Source organism: Vombatus ursinus, unplaced genomic scaffold (genome assembly GCF_900497805.2).
Source record: "Vombatus ursinus unplaced genomic scaffold, bare-nosed wombat genome assembly UNPS02015175.1, whole genome shotgun sequence".
NCBI lineage: Eukaryota > Metazoa > Chordata > Mammalia > Diprotodontia > Vombatidae > Vombatus > Vombatus ursinus.
This window is the reverse complement of record NW_020954953.1, coordinates 8,673,865-8,691,752: the sequence shown is the minus strand read 5'-3', so window position 1 is coordinate 8,691,752 and position 17,888 is coordinate 8,673,865. Positions and strand designations below refer to the sequence as shown.

Here is a 17,888-nt window from a genome sequence, read left to right as displayed (position 1 = left end):
CTACACACAGAATGAGTAGAAAGAGTGAGTACATATATGGTGAATACTAGTAGAAAGAAACACACATAGCAATCTCATATGGCCAAGGTAACTCAAAGGCACTATAGGGAACCAATATCCTTTCCCTTTTCATGATATCCTCATACAACTCCTCCTGATATAGTGTCTTTAATGAGCATACCACTCTGCCAGGCTTTATGGACCTGTTCATTTCCAAGCTCAGCTCCCAGGGATGGCTCTCTTCTCATCTCACAGTGGTCATATTCCTCAGAACTATCACCTTGTTTCACTCCTTTTCCATGCTGAGTACATAGATTGCTATTGGGTAAGTAGACCTACTCCAGATCATGGCTGATATGGAGAGCAATTTGGAACTCCAAAGGGCTATAAAACTGCATACTCTTTCATCCATCAATACCACTACTGGGTCTATATACCAAAGAGATCATAAAAAAGGGGAAAGGACCCACATGTACAAAAAACATTTATGGCAGTTCTTTCTGTAGTGGCAAAGAATTGGAGATTGAGGGGATGCCCATCAATTGGGGAATGGCTGAACAAGTTACGGTATATTAATGTAATAGAATACTATTGTTCTATAAAAAATGATGAGCAGGCAGATTTCAAAAAAACCTGCAAAGACTTACGTGAATTGATACTGAGTGAAGTGAGCAGAACCAGGAGAACATTGTACACAGTAACAGCAACATTGTGCGATGATCAGCTTTGATGGACTTGGTTCTTTTCAGCAATACAATGACAAATTATATACAAAGACAATTCCAAAAGACTCGTGATGGAAAATACTATCCACATCCAGAGGACGAGCTATGAAGTCTGAATCCAGATCGGAGCATGCTATTTTCACTTTTTATTTTGTTTTTTTCTTTCTCGTGGTTTTTCCCTTTTGTTCTGATTCTTCTTTCACAGCATTACTAATGTGGAAATGTGTTTAATATGATTGTACATGTATATACTATATCAGATTCCTTGCTGTCTTTGGGAGAGAAGGAGGAAAAACAATTTGGAACTCAAAATCTTATAAAAGTGAATGTTGAAAACTATCTTTACATGTAATTGGAAAAAATAAAATACTAGTAAGTGCAACAAAAAAAAAAAAGATGTCATGGCTGAAGGGGGGAAGAATGGAAGAGAGAGAAAGCCCTTCCCACTAGAGAGGTGAGGAATGATTCCCTTTCCAAAGCAGCCTTCTTAATCTATAGCTGGCTGGCTTTCTTTTCTACTGTCAGAGGTTATGCTCCTTGGAAAAATGTCCTGCCTCAACTGACAATTGAGAAAGTATGAATCACTTTCCAAAGGGTCAATAGCAGTGTGACCAATCTTTAACCAGCCAATGGTTAGCTGCTTTCTAATTCTATTTTTTACTTAAAAACTTCATACCTCATTAGAGTAACAAAATATAAGGTTTTATTTACACTAACCTATGCTTCATTTAAACAAATATCTGTGTTTCCTCTGTTGTCTATCCCCTATCTTATAATATTTTGTCAAATGAACTAAGATATTAGGAGAGAAGCAATTGATCAAGGGTATCCTGATCAACTCTTTCCACACATACTATATGTACACTTTCCAGTTAGAATATAGTTTAGCCCAAAGTTGGACACTGGATGTCTTTTGAGACCAATTGTCAAAACCAGACCAACAGTGTAAAAAAAAATATGACATGATCCAACCTCACTTAGCACTCTCATTTACATCTTTCTACTCTAATTATGATTTATTATTGTGAATAATAGACAACTTTTTATCTCCTCTGTAAGCTCTAGGATAGTAACAGTATCTTCTCTAAACTCTTTATTCTCCCTCATCATCATAGCATAGTAGTCAGGATACAATGGGTATTTAATGTATTTGTTCAATTATCTAAATTTTAAAATTAATCTGTTGACACATATGTGCTTATCCTCATATCAATCTTTAGAAAAAGCAGGAAAGCATAAAGAATTACTCAAAGCCAACCAAAAGAGTTGCACGCTTTGGAAGAGCAGTCTTACAGCTACAAAGCTAAAGATAAGTGAGATGAACCCATCAGTGAAACTCCTTAAAATGTGCTTAGAAATAGGAATTGAGAAGTGGATTCAACTGAAAAGGTAAAGAGAGATGCCATAATTAGCCCGCAATTGGGCAGTGGAGTATTTATTCCCTCTGCAATATTTACCTGGATTTCAACATGTTGTGCCTATCTTTAAAGAACCAGAACCTATCTCTATTTGTTTTCATCTCTCCTGAGTTCTTTTAATCTACTTTTTATTATAGTCATTTGTGTTCATGTCTTATCCTCCTGACTAAATTGTAACAACCAGAAAGCATTTATTAAATGCCTATAGGCTAGGCATTGAGCTTGGTACTAGCAAAGCAAAGACATAAATGAAAGAGTCTGCCCTCAAGGCCTTTACATTCCACCACGATAGAAAACATGTCCACATATCAGTATAAATAAACCACATGTAAAACTAACACAAAGTAAGCGGGGTGGGAGGCAGGGTTTGGGGAGTTAGGAAGGCACTAGCAGTTGAGTGGATGTAGAACAGCCTTATGCATAAGGCAGCAAGAACTGAGTCCTAAAGGAAAGCAGGGGTTCCAAGAGGCAGAAGTGAAGAAGGAGAACATTCCAGACATAGAGGACAGCCTGTGCAAAGGTAGGAGGTGGAGTGTTGCATGTGATGTGGGAAGAGGAGTAATGAAAAAGACTGAAAGGTAGGTCAGGAACAGGTTTAAAGGACTTCAAAAACCAAACAGAAGAATATATAGAGAGAATCTCAAAATTCCTAGTGCAGGTGAAAGCTTCACTAGCTTTAAAATTACTAAAGTACTAAAGCTTTCACCTGCACTAGGAATTTTGGGAAACCCAATATTTGATGCTACAAGCAATAGGGAACCATGGGAGTTTAATGTCATTGTAGTGACGTGGTCAGAACGGTAATTTACAAAAATTAGTTTGGCAGCTATCTGAAGGATAAATTGGAGAGGGGAGACTGAGGCAGAGAGACAAAGTAGGAGACTGTCATAATAGTGTAGGTGAGATAGTCTAGGTGAAAGGTGATATGGGTCCAGACTAGGGCAGCTGCTGTGTGAGTAGAGGGAAAAGTATATATTTAAAGGGCTGTTGTGGGGATCAAAAGGACAAGTCCTGCCGAGAGTGGGAATAATCTAAGGATGGGATTTAATGAGGCAAGAGCCATAATAGGACAAGGGAGCAAGAGATTTGAGAAGAGAGGATGGTATTAAGTTGAGATAGTTAACCAACTATTATTCTGTTGAGAGTGGAAATTGGGAAGGGAGAAGAGAGTAGCCGGAGCAGGGGTGATGGTGTTTTATTTATAATTGAACCTTTCTACATAATTAACACAATGTCTTACATCTACTGTAGTAAACACTTAACATTCATTGAATTGACTGAAACAAATTGAATTGAATGGAAATATTTAAACCCATACTCATAACTGGTGTATAATCAAGAACTGACCATTCTGGACATGTGGAACATTGTTTTGTTATTGAAGAGGCAAATGTCAAATGCTATTAATCCCAAGTAGAGGCTGAGGTCAAACTAGAGTTGTTGGTGTTTATTCTCTTCCATAGTAACTATCCTTGGAATTTAAAAAAAAAAAGTCTACTTTCTCTATTTCTTTTCTCAATTAACAATTAAATATTTCCCAATTGACAATTACATAGTCAGTAGCAGGAGTGGAACCTAAGCCTTGATTCAGAGGTCTTTCCATTAAACCGTTTACTTCTGTCTGGAATAAATTCCGTTTACTATTCAAAGGCTTACTGCACGTTAAAATGATAGATTAATCAATATTGATTTACCATCATTGAGTGGTATTAGTCATATTAGCCATTATTTTTTCTGAGATATTTCTCACATCAGTGACTATATTCCTTTGGAAGTATAATGCAGATAAACATCCAACTGGCTAAACTAATTAGGCAAGAGGCAAAGTGGAAATGGGATTAGATTCTACTCACTTCTGGTCCAGTAGCTGGAGTGCTTTCAATAGAGAGAAAAATTATGTGGGTACAGTGTTTGTAATACTTTCACTAAGAAATAAAAAAATTATTAAGTTTTCAAGCTGTCACAAAAGTGATTCAAATTGTGGAAAATAACAGCTATGGACAAAGGTCGAAAAAACATAGGATTCAATAAAAGACCAGAAGGTAATCTAACCCTTATCTTCAAGAATAACATGGTGGATGTGGGGGATGGTGTAGGTGCTGAGTGCGACTAGGGGAAAAGAAGAAAAATAGAGAACATTTGGGGAGGGATTATGGGTACTTCCCCTGTCCTTCAACCCACCCACCCCAAGGGCTGCACCTCTATTTTTCCTAGTCACATTCCTAACAACAAATTATTAACTAAATAATAGTGTTGTTTTCTGTCTGTACTGAGTGTGGCACAAGACATAATGATATTGAGGAGACAAATGTGGAAAAGAGAGATTAGGTTGCTGGCGGGAATAGGACAAAGGTCACTAATTCTAGGTGGCCCTTTCTTTTCAGTTTTACTATTTTCCAGTATCTTTTCTCCTTTCCCATAACCAAACTCCTAGAAAAATCCATCTACACTCATTGCTTTCTCTTCTTCATCTCTCCCTCATCTCTTTTCAATCTTTCTTTTGACCCTACCACCACTCAGGTAAAACGATGCTCTATAAATTTCAGGATGTTCTCCTATGAAAAGCAATGGCCTAAGGGCAGCTAGGTGGCACAGTGCATAGAGCACCAGCCCTGGAGTCAGGAGGACCTGAGTTCAGATTTGGCTTCAGACAAGTCACTTACTGAGAAAATTACTTAATTTCTCTGAGCCTCAATTTTCTCATCTGTAGAATGAAAGGGTTAGATGGGCCCTTCCTGCTCTGCATCCATGATACGTATGATCACCAACTGCTTCCTCGACATTTCCAATTGGATAGTCTACATGTCCAAAACAAGAGTCAACATGTCCAAAACAGATTCATTTTCTGTCCTACTAATCAGAGGGAACAGTGAAGGTGGGATAGTGGATAGAGTGCCAGAAAAGGACTAGTATTGCTGAGTTCAAATCTGGCCTCAGATACTTATTAGCTGTATGATTCTGGGCAAGTCACTTAACCCTGTTTGCCTCAGTTTCCTCATCTGTAAAATGAGCTTGAGTTGGACACAACTGAAAAATGACTGAACAACAACAAACTAGTCCAAGGTGTCAAAGTTCTCCTGGGGTCAAGGCAAAACTCCCAAGTGCAAGGGGGTGGCGAACTAGACTAAAATATAATTGGGAAATGTTTAACAAAATAAATACAAATACAATACAGTACAGATGTTAACTTGTTGTTTCCTAAGTCAGTATGTCGACAACAGAGATCTATTTCTACTTGAGTTTGACATCAGTGAACCTAGATCATCCCCAATTCCTATCTTCCTTTTTCTGTTGAGCACACCATCATCTACCCAGTCACCCCATTTGAAACCTTACTCATACTCAATTCTTTGTTCTAATTCACTCTCATATAACCAATTAATTGCCAAATCTTATCAGTTTTACCTCCAAAAGATCTCTCTCATCTATCCCCTTCTCTCCACTTACCTTAACTCAAGCCCCTAGCCCTTTTCACCAAGTCAACGGTGGGAAACCTGCAACCTCATGCCGACATGTGGCCTCGAGGCCGCAGGTTCCTCACCCCTGAGTCCAACACCCTAAAACAGACCCCTAATTGGTCTCCCAGACTCAACTCTATTCCCTCACCTCTCTAATCCACCTTCCCTGCAATGGCCAAAAGGATGTTCCTAAATACAGGATAACTGATGTTCCTTCGCATATATCTGAAATGTTCTGTCTCCATACCCCTGCCTCTTCCTACCATAGCTCAGATGCCATCTTCTACAGGAAACCTTTACTGACTCTCCCATCATTAGTGCCATTCCAGCCCCATACACCACTTCCAATGACTTTCTGTTTACTTTGTGTATGCAGGGTGGGACACCCTGTATTTTAAATATACTGATTTATGGATGTGTTATTTTCCCCAAGTGGAAGCTCAAGGAGAGCTTCATTTTCGTTGTATCCCCAGTTCCTAACATGGTGCCTGGAACACGGTAGATGCTTCATTTTGAAGCACAAAACTGCTATACATACATACATAAATATATACATACATACATATATACACACACATATGTGTGTATATATGCACATATATACATGTGTATATATATATATATGTATATGTTCATTTGGTTTTGTTCTTTAAAGTTAAATCTGTTTTTAAAAATTCTTTTAATCCCCATTGGGAAATAAGTCGGAGAGTGCTGTAGTTTCTCTTTCCTCTAACAGTCAATTATTACTAGTCTCTTGGACTCTGTACTCAGGCAGTGGTTATTTCTCTCCAATTAGGTGTCTTGGAATACACCCTGGTACCTTGCAGGGAAATTGTTTTTCTGTGAAAAAAAGGCAAAAAATTAGTAGGGTCTACCAGCTTTTAGCCACTATTAATGAGAGAATAAATGATTCTTTTACTCTCCCCACCTGCCAAGCTTGGACCCCATCTACTACTAACATATTCCCTCAGTGTTATACCATTCATTTCTGCTTGCTGGCTTCCCTTAAGTCCCAACTAAAATCCCATAGTGTACAGGAAGCCTTTTCCAGCCCCTCTTAATTCTAGTGCCTTTTCTCTGTTAATTATTTCCTGTTTATGCTGTCTATAGATTGTGCATATTAATTTACCTATCTTCCCCATTGGATCGCGTGCTCCTTGAGGTCAGGGACTGTCTTTTGCCTCTTTGTTGTAACCCTAGAACTTAGTACAGCACCTGGCACATAGTAAGTGCTTAATAAATATTAATTGACTGACTGACCGTTTCCTATAGCCTATCACAAAATTTCACACAGGCTAAAGTAAAAATTGCCCTCCCTCTTACCCTTATTCTCTACCAATTTGTGGCCCTCCCTTTCTTCAAAGCTCAGTTAAAACCACCTCTTCCAGAAAGCTTGTCCCAATCAACCCATCCTGCGCCTAACATTCCTCTACTCTTTCCCCTAAATTTGAATGAATTGTAACACAAACGAGACACACAACAGGAAATGGTTGACAATGTTGTTTTGCAAGTATGATCCCATTGTTTTGTGTTGGTATTTTCTTTCTACAATAGTAAGAGGATGGAGACTGGGGGTATCTGTTTCCTTTTTACATCTTCCCAACATGGTTTTGGCACTTTAGGACCCTGGTGATTTCAATGTGGGTGCTCTCTCCAACTGCAATGATGCAAATCACAATCCATCCAGGTCTTCTCGCGCTATGTGATTCTTGTCCATGTCATCCCACAAACATGCCACAGGGGGAAGGAGAGGTACCATCTAAACTGCTGGATGCCTTCTTCTTATGCTTTTGACATTAGGTCAATACCAGTGCTCTAGCCACTGTGCCAATGCTGTTCTGCCCAAAGTCAGGAGATGCCAACCAAAGAGGACTCAGAAATGGAGTAAGACTTTTGTTGCTAAGCTCTAGATCTGGACCCAGAAAACCTAGGTGCAGGCCCCAGCTTGGCCACTTAGTGTTTCAGGAGACCTTGAGCAACTTATTTTAATATATTAAAATAATTATTATTAATGCCTATTACTAATAGACAGCTCTAAAGTTTACAAAAATGCTTTACACACATTGTCTCATTTGAGCCTGACGACAATCCTCTGAGTTAGGTATTACAGTATATTCTGATTTCGTGGCTGAGAAATCTGTGGCTCAGCAAGGCTAAGTGACTTACCCACCGCCACACAACAAGGAAGCTACAGAGATGGGATCTGGACCCATGTCTTCCTGACTCCAGGTCCAGCTCTCTATCCACTATGAAACACTGCTTCTCTCTGAACCTCAGTTTCCATATTTGTAAAATGGAGATAATAATATTTATACTAACCACCTCATGGGATTATTGTGAGGAAAGTATTTTGCAAGCCATAAAGCTGCCATGCTGGACAGAGAGAGAGAGTGAGAGAGAAATCAAGTTGATCTCAATTCTACTGTAACCCTTGGTTCCCAGGCTGCTGATCAGAGAGCATTTCCATTGAGATGTCAGACTGGAAATCACTAACAGGCTATTTCAGAAATCTTTGTGAACCTGACCTTAAAGACATGTGGAAGAGAGGTCTTCCAAGAAGAGACAGACCATCTCACTCATATAGTGAGCAAGGTCCAGCAGCCCATCTGACTTCTGGATGTCTGCCTCTTTGCCCCTTCCCTCCGGAGTGCCGACAGACCCCTGCCGCAAGATGGCAATAATCACAGCTGAGGGGACCCTGTCTCTGCTTCCTCAGTAGGGGGATGTTAAAACAGAAAGACAAAGATCGGACTTTCCTGACGCCAGCATTTATTTACATTGTCTGCTCCCTAATGGATTCTTTCATTGCATCGTCATATAAGTTTTTATGTGTGATTATGTACGAAAGTTCTGGTGGCTGCTGATACCCTTGTTGTTTGTAGACTGCTGGCAGAGAGATTTGAAAAGAGTTTTTGGTCCTTTTAGATAGAGAGACATTATCCAGATGAATTGAGATACAGGGGGCAGAGTGGACATTCATCCTGTTTAGATTTCCCATGAGCAAGAAAGATATATTTAAATCATACCAATAAGCAAACACAAGTTTCCCACCAACAGGAGACTACATGAGAAGATGCCATAATTTACATATTTATTTAAATTTACATAGTCTAGACCGAAGAGAGATAAAACTTAAGGCAAATGAGAGCCTAGGCAGGATAAGGTAGTGTTCTAAGCCTACCTCCCCTTGACCAGCCTCCCAGAGGGTTGTTCTGGGGAATCAAGGCATTACCCTCTCTGAGAGTCCCATATTTGTCCTTAGCCCGCTTGTTCCCATTTCTTGCTATTGTAGGAAGTGCACAGGACATCTTTTACGAACTGGAACTCACCTCTACTCACAAGAACTCTGAGGGTCACTCTGAGGGTGCTTGAGAATGATTTTTGTAAAGTTAATCTTTTTCTGTTAGAAGCACTTATGGTTTCATTATTTTTAGGGCTATTTTAATACTTTCTCATGATTGGGAGTTAGTAACGGCTTAGATTTTTAAACTGATTCCTAGCCCAGGTTTGTTGGTGCTGATTGGAAGAAATTTTGTCTCTTTGACTTTTCTTGGACTTTTATATCTCCATTGTTTAATTTTAAGTATGTTGGTACTTATTCACTGGCATTGTTTGCCAATGTGACAATTTAAGTACTGTTTAAATTTTGCTTTGTTTTGTTTCCAATGGGATTTTCCCCTCTCCTCTCTGATAATTTTACTTTACCTTGTCTTTTCTCTGTTTTGAGAAGGTTATTCTAGCTTGCGTCGAATGCATTTCTATTCTGAGGGGGGGGTTGATATATTTTTTTTAAGACTTTCTGATTAGTCAATGTAATTTTTACAATTTTATTTTCCATTTAGTGGTGTTCTCAGGCTCATAGGGACCATCCTTTCTCCCATAATCAATTCACCACTGACGTGGAGATTTTGTTATGTGAAATGTTGTATTGGTGCTATTAATTAATGTATTATGTTGATGTGGCTATGAGCATCAGCAACTGTTTTGGATTTATGGCAAGCTGTTTGCAGTGTTACTTGGCTCTAAGAAGCTATCCCATGTACAGGCCCCACACCCCAGTAAAATCATTTCAGCAGACAAGCTAAACCAGGCAGAGAGTCACCAACAAGCCCCAAACCCACTGGTGAGTTCGGGGAGTGTCTACCCCAAGCATGTGAAAATCTCCCCCAGCAGAATGGGTGGATGAGAACAATTTGTCCCACAGCCATGAAGGCAGCTGAAGCAGACACTGTGGGGAGCTTAGAGCTTGATCAGACATCAAGCACACCAAGGTCATCCACTGTATCCCAGATCATTGCCAGGCATTCTGACTTTTGTCTTGCCACTGGACTTCCATGACTGGAAGAGAGAGTGAGGCTGACGACCTTGTGCAACTCTGCCTCACTTAAATCCAATTCACACTCAAGTCAGGGCATCACTCTGTGGTGTCATTGGTCCTCTTCAAAAACGAAGGACAAACAACAATATTGGCTATATCTCAGAACATGACAAAAGCTGATGTTGTTTTTCATGATCTTGAGTTCATTTCTGTGGCATTGATACCCATTGGCATATTGATTATTGTTTATTCACCATTTATTAAATGCTTACTATGACATGTTTTCTGATTAAGTTAGTACTACTAGTTTTGCTATATCTTCAACATGGAGCAATCTCCTTAAAAGATGAGTGATGAAGCTTAAAAGGTATTATCATATTATAGGTATTGAGATTCATAGAGGCCTCTCACCTAACATTAGGTGACAGTACAAAAAATAATATGGACGATATTATAAAAATATTGTAAAGAAAAGTGAAAGCCTTGGAGAATTGCAGAGTAACATATAGAAATAAAATCATGTGAGGTCACTCAGGAAATGCTCTGTGAATTATCTGGAGTTAATTCTTTCAAACATTTTTTTTTAGGCAATTGGGGTTAAGTGACTTGCCCAGGATCACACAGCTAGTGAGTATCAAGTGTTTGTTCTGAGGCCGGATTTGAACTCAGGTCCTTCTGACTTCAGGGCCAGTGCCCTATCCACTGACCGCCTAGCTTCCCCCAAACATTCTTAATGAACTGACAATAGTCCTGGGAACTGATTATGACCCTCGACTTTAAGAATCAAGTTCATATCTTTCCTCAGATACTCACTAACAATATGAGCAAACCACTTAATCTCCCCATTTCTGTTTCCTCATTTGTAAAAGGAGTTCGGACCCAAAGTCTTCTAGGGTCCCTTTTGTCCCTAAATCTATGATCCTATGAACTACATGCTACCCTCTGAGAAGAAGTGGCTATTTAGACAGTAGAAGGTCTCCTAATCAGAAAAGGCATTCTCACAAAGAAATTGGGTGACATTTAAGTACAAAAGTGATACTTTCACTGTAGGTAAGACCAAAGCCAGATCCCTTGTGCCAGTGAGACACTATGGATTCAAATTAGGGAACTTTTTTTGTGTGTGAGTCAATTGGGATTAAGTGACTTACTTAGGGTCACACAGCTAGTAAGTTTCAAGTGTCTAAGGTTGGATTTGAACTCAGGTTCTCCTGAATCCAGAGCTGGTACTCTATCCATTGTGCCACCTAGCTGCCCCTAGGGAACTTTATTAGAATAGAACCATGCCGCCCAGGCGGAAGGGAAGGGGATAAGCATTTATATAGTGCCTACTACATGCCAGGCATTGTTCTAAGCACTTTTCAGGTATTATCACTTTTGTTCATCCAGGAGAATAATCCTGGGAAGCTTAAATTAACCAAAGGTCAGATATGCTACAGCATTAAAAGGCAACAGAATTAGAAAAGAGAAGTAGATTAAGGGAGAGTCTTACAGGAAAAGCTTTAGCCTTTGTGAAGGGCCTAAAGGCTACATAATTTGGAGTTGAATGGCAAACATATTTACAAAACCTAGAGTCATTATATTGGGCAGCTAGGTGGTATAATGGATAGAGTGACAGGTCTGGAGTCTGGAAGACCTAAGTTCATATCCAGCCTCAGACACTTACTAGCTGTGTGACTCTGGGCAAGTCACTTCACCCTGTTTGCCTCAGTTTCCTTACCTATAAAATGAGCTGGAGAAGAAGATGGCAAACCACTCCAGTATCTTTGCCAAGAAAACCCCAAATGGGGTCATGGAGAGTCAGACATGACTGAAATGACTAAACAACAACAAAGAGTCATTATGTGGTGGTGATGGCGAGACCCTAGAGAAAGCATATACTATATTTATCAATTCTACTGTTCTGCATAAGGAAAAAAAGAAAATCCTTCTCACTTTAAAATTCCCAATTACAAATACTAATACAGAGAGGGACAGTTGTCCCTGAAAAAAATTGATATAGTTAGCAGGAAATATGCAGAGGTCTGATACACAACTCTGATCTATACCTGCACATCGCTAATCATGACTGATGGGTACCATTGCCACAATTAGCCAAGGTGAGGCAAATACCAACAGAAATGAAGGAACACCGTAACTTTTGCAAAGAAAGGCTCCATCTTGATTGACTCAGGAGTATTTTCTCAAGCCATAGAAGCAAAGAAAGGGAGTCTCCCCCCAGAGACATGGTTCTATCCTAAGAAGTTCCCTAATTTGGATACATAGCATCTCACTGGCATAGGGGATCTGGCTTTGGTCTTACCTACAGTAAATGTGTCAGTAAAGATCCTGAGGCAGAAGGCAGGAGCCCACTAAAGATCAAGTAAGGAATGGAACGGCAGAAAAACACGTACCCTTTGGAAAGGTAAAGGTCCGAGGGAACAGAGGCCATAATGACCTGATATATTAAAACCACCACCGGGACCTATCCAGAAAAGCAGGCGCTTCTTCTGTTAAAATTGTGTATTAGATGGTTGTATGTTAGATGTATTTATGGAGAGAACACAACCTTAGTCCTATCGAACCAGAATTGAGAAATGGGGATAGGACCAAGGAAGTAGGTCACCTTGGATCCCCAAACAATTACCATGACCCATTCATCAATTGTTTATGGATCTATCCCATCTGGAATTCATAAAACCCCCTGCTCCAAGGTGATTCTGACACCGAGAATATGAAATGTGGTGCTGTCCTGAACAGCGGGTCTCAAGTTGTCCTCATATTTCAATCATTATTTCAGAGATAACTGAGGAAAATACCTTTACCACCTATGAATGGACTGAGAATTGGTAGATTGAGTGAGAAGGACTACATGTATTTGGGTGATATCCCAGTGAACCTAAAGTTTCCCAAAGAAATTATTGGATTCAATAAAAAGATGGGCACCCTAGCCTGGTACATCCAGAACAAGGGAACTGATTGATACAGGCCAGGGAAGACTAATGTGGATGAAGATGCTCTGTCTTAAAAGCTGTATAACCCTAAAGCCACTTTGATACTGAAAGAAGACGTGAGAACTATATGTGATTTCCAGGCATGGGAGCCACAATCATGTGAAAATTTGGCTGATACCTTGGGACTTCCATGAGATGGCATGCCAGAAGTATAAGTGAAACTCGTTGCTTAGAACCGACTTTCTTTGCCTCAGTTGTCTATAGATGACTGGCAGCAAAAGTAAATGGCAGATGAAGAATTGAGAAAAGCAATACAAACCAAGAAATGAGGAAGTGATGCCAAAGAGCTTAAGTTCCAGCAGTTTGAAGGCTGCTGTTGAGACAATGGCAAAAGTCAGTGCTCTACAATGGAGTGCTGGACTGGACTCAGATTGATCCCACACATGCCACCAGGAAGCCACTCCATGGCCATGAAAGAACATATAACTCTGTAGGATGACCTGAGACATGTAAGTCAAGAGAGGACCTTCGAACTAGTAAGAAACAGATTTACCGACCCAAGATGGTTCATTGTTGTTCAGTGGTTTTTCAGTTGTGTTTGACTTTTCGTGAACCCATCTGGGATTATCTTGGCAAAGATACTGGAGTGGTTTGTCATTTTCTTCTCCATCTCATTTTACAGATGAGGAAACTGAGGGAAACAGGGTTAGGTGACTTGCCCAAGGTCACACAGCTAGTAAGCATCTGAGGCCAGATTTGAACTCAGGAAGATGAGTATTCTTGACTCCAGGCCTAATGCTCTAACCACTACACCACCTAGCTGCCCACGATGGTAGCAAATGTTACTAAGAAGTGTGAAACTTCTGCCTAATACGTGCAAAGAAAAAAAGCTGCCAACATAAGCACTAGCAACCCTTTGGAACTTGGCTTCATCAACTTCTTACTGCTTTAAGAAAATAGTAAGAATGTTAGCCATATCTTAGTAATGCCTGATCATTTCAAAAGGTGTGAAGGTTCTTCAGGAGCTGGAGTGCATTCACTGTTGCTAAAGTATTGTGGGAGAATTATTTCTCAGGGTATGGAATCCCCGCCGGGATCCATTCCTATCAGGGCAAAGACTTTGAGAGCAAGCTATTCAAGGAAGTGGCACCTTTGTCAGGTATCAAGAAGTCTAGGGGTACACATTCCCATATACAAGGAAGGGCAGCTAGGTGGTAAAGTGGATAGAGCGCTGGACTTAGAATCTTCCTAGGTCTTCCTAGACCTGAGTTCAAATCTGCCCTCAGACATTAGCTGTATGACCCTGGGGAAGTCACTTAGCCCTATTTGCCTCATTTTCCTCATCTGTAAAATGAACTGGAGAAGGAAATGGCAAACCACTCCAGGATCTTTGCCAAGAAAACCCCAGATGGGGTCACATAGAGTCAGACACAACTGAAAATGACTGAACAACATACACACCCAAGGAGAACCACTCATAGCCTGAGCATTTCAACTATATGCATGTTAAGAAGTTTGAGATCAGAACAGAAATTTCTGTAGAGTCAACAGGTGATATTTCTAGTGTAAGACACCGGCCCTTTAAGGCACTTCCCTTTCGTGTGGAGAAGTCTGTTGCTAAGTTGTCTGCTTTCCTCAAGCTCTAAACCTGTTACCAAAGTATGTAGCTGCTCTGACGCCAGAGAGCTGAGGCAGTCATTCATGTTGATTATGAAATGAAAAGAACAGATTTCTGAACCTTAAGCTCCTCTGAAACTCGAAGTGATGGATACTAGAGTTACTGTCCAGAAGTAAGTTTCCAGATGAGCAGAAAAATATGTTGGAAGCAAGCAGCTCTATGACTGAGCTATCTGGGACTTCAAAATCTACAAAATGTATTTGCCTTTTAAAGTAGCCACCTTTGGCAAGAAGTCAAATCACATACCTGCACACAGATACAGAAACACATACACACAAACCTGGTCTATCTGTGACTCAGCGTGGTGCTGAATATATCTACTCTTACTAATTCTCATTAATGGTGGAAAGCAGCATGACTCAAGGGGGAAATGTTAGATTCAGGAGATCTGTTTTTCAGTCTGTCTCTGACACTTGACTGGGGGATTGTTAGCAAGTCAACTAACCTCTCTCCTAGTCTCTCTTTTCTCATCTGTAAAATGGGGACAATAAGCCTTGTGCTACCAGCCTCGTTCATTGAGAGGAAAGTATCCTAAAGGAATAGGAACTGAACCTGTGATTTCATTGACATTAAGATCTGCTCTATCAATGCAGATTAACACCTTTCCTGCAACTTTATTCCTTATATAGGTACATTGAGCTCCTGAGTCACTTACTTGGGATTACACAGTTAGTATATATCAAAGGTGGGACTTGAACCCAGGTCTCCCTGGTTCCAATTTCAGCTGTCTAGACACTACACCATACTTCTGTGGTTGTTCTGTCATTTCACTTGTATTTGACTCTGTGACTCTTTCGGGGGTTTTCTCACCATTTCCTTCTCCAGCTCATTTGACAGATGGGGAAACTGAGGCAAACAGGGTTACATGACTTGCCCAGGGTCACACAGCTAGCAAGTGTCTGAGGTCAGATTTGAATTCAGGAAGATGAATCTTCCTGATGTCTATCTACTGCACCATCTAGCTGCCTCTATACCATGCTGCCTCTCTCAAAACCAAACCTAAACAGATAGAATTCATTTTCCCCTCTATCAGAAGACCTGACCCTCCCACTGGTCCCCATAAGCAGACCAGAAAAGGCATGGGGATTCTGGTTTGCTATTACCTCAGTGACAATGGAGGAGCCTGGAGTGTCATATACCCAGCCATCCTGACAGGTGGTAAGAGGGATGTGGCTCCTGTTGCTGGTAAAATTGGCAAAAGGGTCCGTGCAGCTGAGGGCTGTCTGATTCCAGTCCACATCGTATCTCCGGCACTGTCTGGTAAAAGCATCTCCTGGTATGTCCAGGCCTGGCACTGTGTAATTCAGCTCCTCTTCCAAACTCCAGCCACATCGCTTGCTTAATTCTGCAACACCAGGATTGAAGCAGCGGTGATCTGGGGTGAAGCCCAAGAAGACAATTCCCACATAAATGGGGGCAAAAGCAACCGACAGCAGGCATAGGAGGCAAAAGGCTCGTTTCTGGAAGAAGTTAAATTCTCCAATGTGCTCTAAAATGTTATCTAAGGTTGGCATAATTGGATAGGGCAACAACTTTCAGGCAACTAATAAAATGCATTGCTAGATGCGCCCCAAGCTGCAGACTCTAAGTTACCAGTATCAAATAATCTATTTGTGGTCAATTCAGATTGCACCATTTCAAAGCAAGCTCAGACAGGATAAACATGGAACACGACCAAGTAGAAATAATCTTTCACCTCCTTGTGACTCTTTCAGGGCAAGGGTGGGGAAGGGGGAGGCCAGAGGATGACAGTGGGCTGGATTATTTGTTTTATTGGGGGAAAAGTCAATAAGGTAGAGACCTTAAAAAACTTTGTCACCCAGACAACTAACAGAATAATCAATTCTCAAATTACTTTGAGTGTTGCGTTATTTATCAGGATATTTCTTTTTATTATCCAGATGTACCAAAGGTCACTAATTATCAAAGGCTACCCTTGATCCAACCATAGGCTGTCTGCCAAAACTCAGTTCCACATTCACCCTTGGGGCCCCCTATACTCATAACATAGTGAAAAGACCACTGGGGTCGGATAACCTGGGTTCAAATTCAAACTGTTATTCCTTACTTTTTTTTTTAACTATTTGTGTGACTTTGGGCCCCTTAAACTCTCTGGCCCTGAAATTCCTCATCTGTAAAATAAGATTTGCCTAGATTGTCTCTAAACACCCTTCTAGCTCAATTTATGATTTCTTTCATCCCATATTTACTTGTTCAGGGATTTTTTGAATTTTTTTGGTATAAGGGATGAGTCATTGGGGATGAGAAGCACCAAGTGTTATATTGTAAAAGAATAAAGATGATATAAAAACAAAAGATTTTTCTAAAGAAACAAGGCCACATATCCACAGCCATTACTAGAGCAGAACCCCTAGAGCTTTGTCTCAAAAGGCCAAAATTGAGAAGATGGTGGAAGCACTTGCAGTGCCTTGGGTGTCTTAGAAACAATTGAGCATAGCATCTAGTTTTTTCTAGTACATCTAGATCTGGATGTTCTTTGGTGTGGGGAATATCATCTCCCCCTGGGGTTTTGGGTGGAGGTGGGAGGATCTCCACCAACCCCACCACTAATGTAGATTGGCAATTACTCTATAGTCTTAGAGAACTGCTCAAGACACCAACAGGTTAAGTGTTATGAACAGAATCACATAATCAGTATATATACATATATATATATAGAGAGAGAGAGAGAGAGAGATTACTGTAAGAGCACTTCTCTATTAGCTGTGCCACACTTGCCTCTCTTAACAGATTTACATATCACTCATTTACAAACTTCAATTTTGTTAGGTACATATTATGTATGTGCATGAATTCTCTCCAGTGGCTCCCAGTTCTCAGGATTAAATACAAAATCCTCTTTTGGCTTTCAAAGCCCTTCATAATCTTGTTGTTGTTCAGCCATTTTCTACTTGTGTCCTATTCATGACCCCATTTGGGGTTTTCTTGGCAGAGATACTGGAGTGGCTTGCCATTTTCTTCTCCAGTTCATTTTACAGATGAGGAAACTGAGGCAAACAGGGTTAAATGCCTTGCCCAGGGTCACACAGCTAGTAAGTGACTAAGGACAGATTTAAACTGAGGGAGATGAGACTTCCTCACTCAATTCCTTGTACTTTATCCACTGAGCCACCTAGCCCCCTCCAACCTTTCCAGTCTTCTTCCATCTTATTCCCCAGTACATGCTCTTTGATCCCATGACACTCAACTCCTGGCCATTCCATGAATGAGAAACTCCATCCCTCCTCTCTGGGCATTTTCTCTAGCTGTCCCCCATACCTGGAACCCTGTCCTTCCTCAACTTCCCTTACAGGGTTCCCTGGCTTCCTTTAAGTCTCAACTAAAATCCCATCTTTTACAG

The 17,888-nt window shown here is 40.5% G+C and overlaps 1 protein-coding gene across 1 annotated transcript in view; it reads right to left on the bottom strand.

Annotated features, from left to right (window-relative positions):
• Positions 1 to 16,132, bottom strand: part of LOC114031416 (solute carrier family 22 member 1-like) — a 55,553-nt gene extending 39,421 nt beyond the window's left edge. The window contains exon 1 of the mRNA XM_027846484.1: positions 15,631 to 16,132. Within this exon, the coding sequence (XP_027702285.1) occupies positions 15,631 to 16,041 (411 nt within the window). The 5' untranslated portion in view covers positions 16,042 to 16,132. The remainder of the gene's footprint in view (positions 1 to 15,630) is intronic.
• Between the last annotated feature and the right edge of the window lie 1,756 nt (positions 16,133 to 17,888).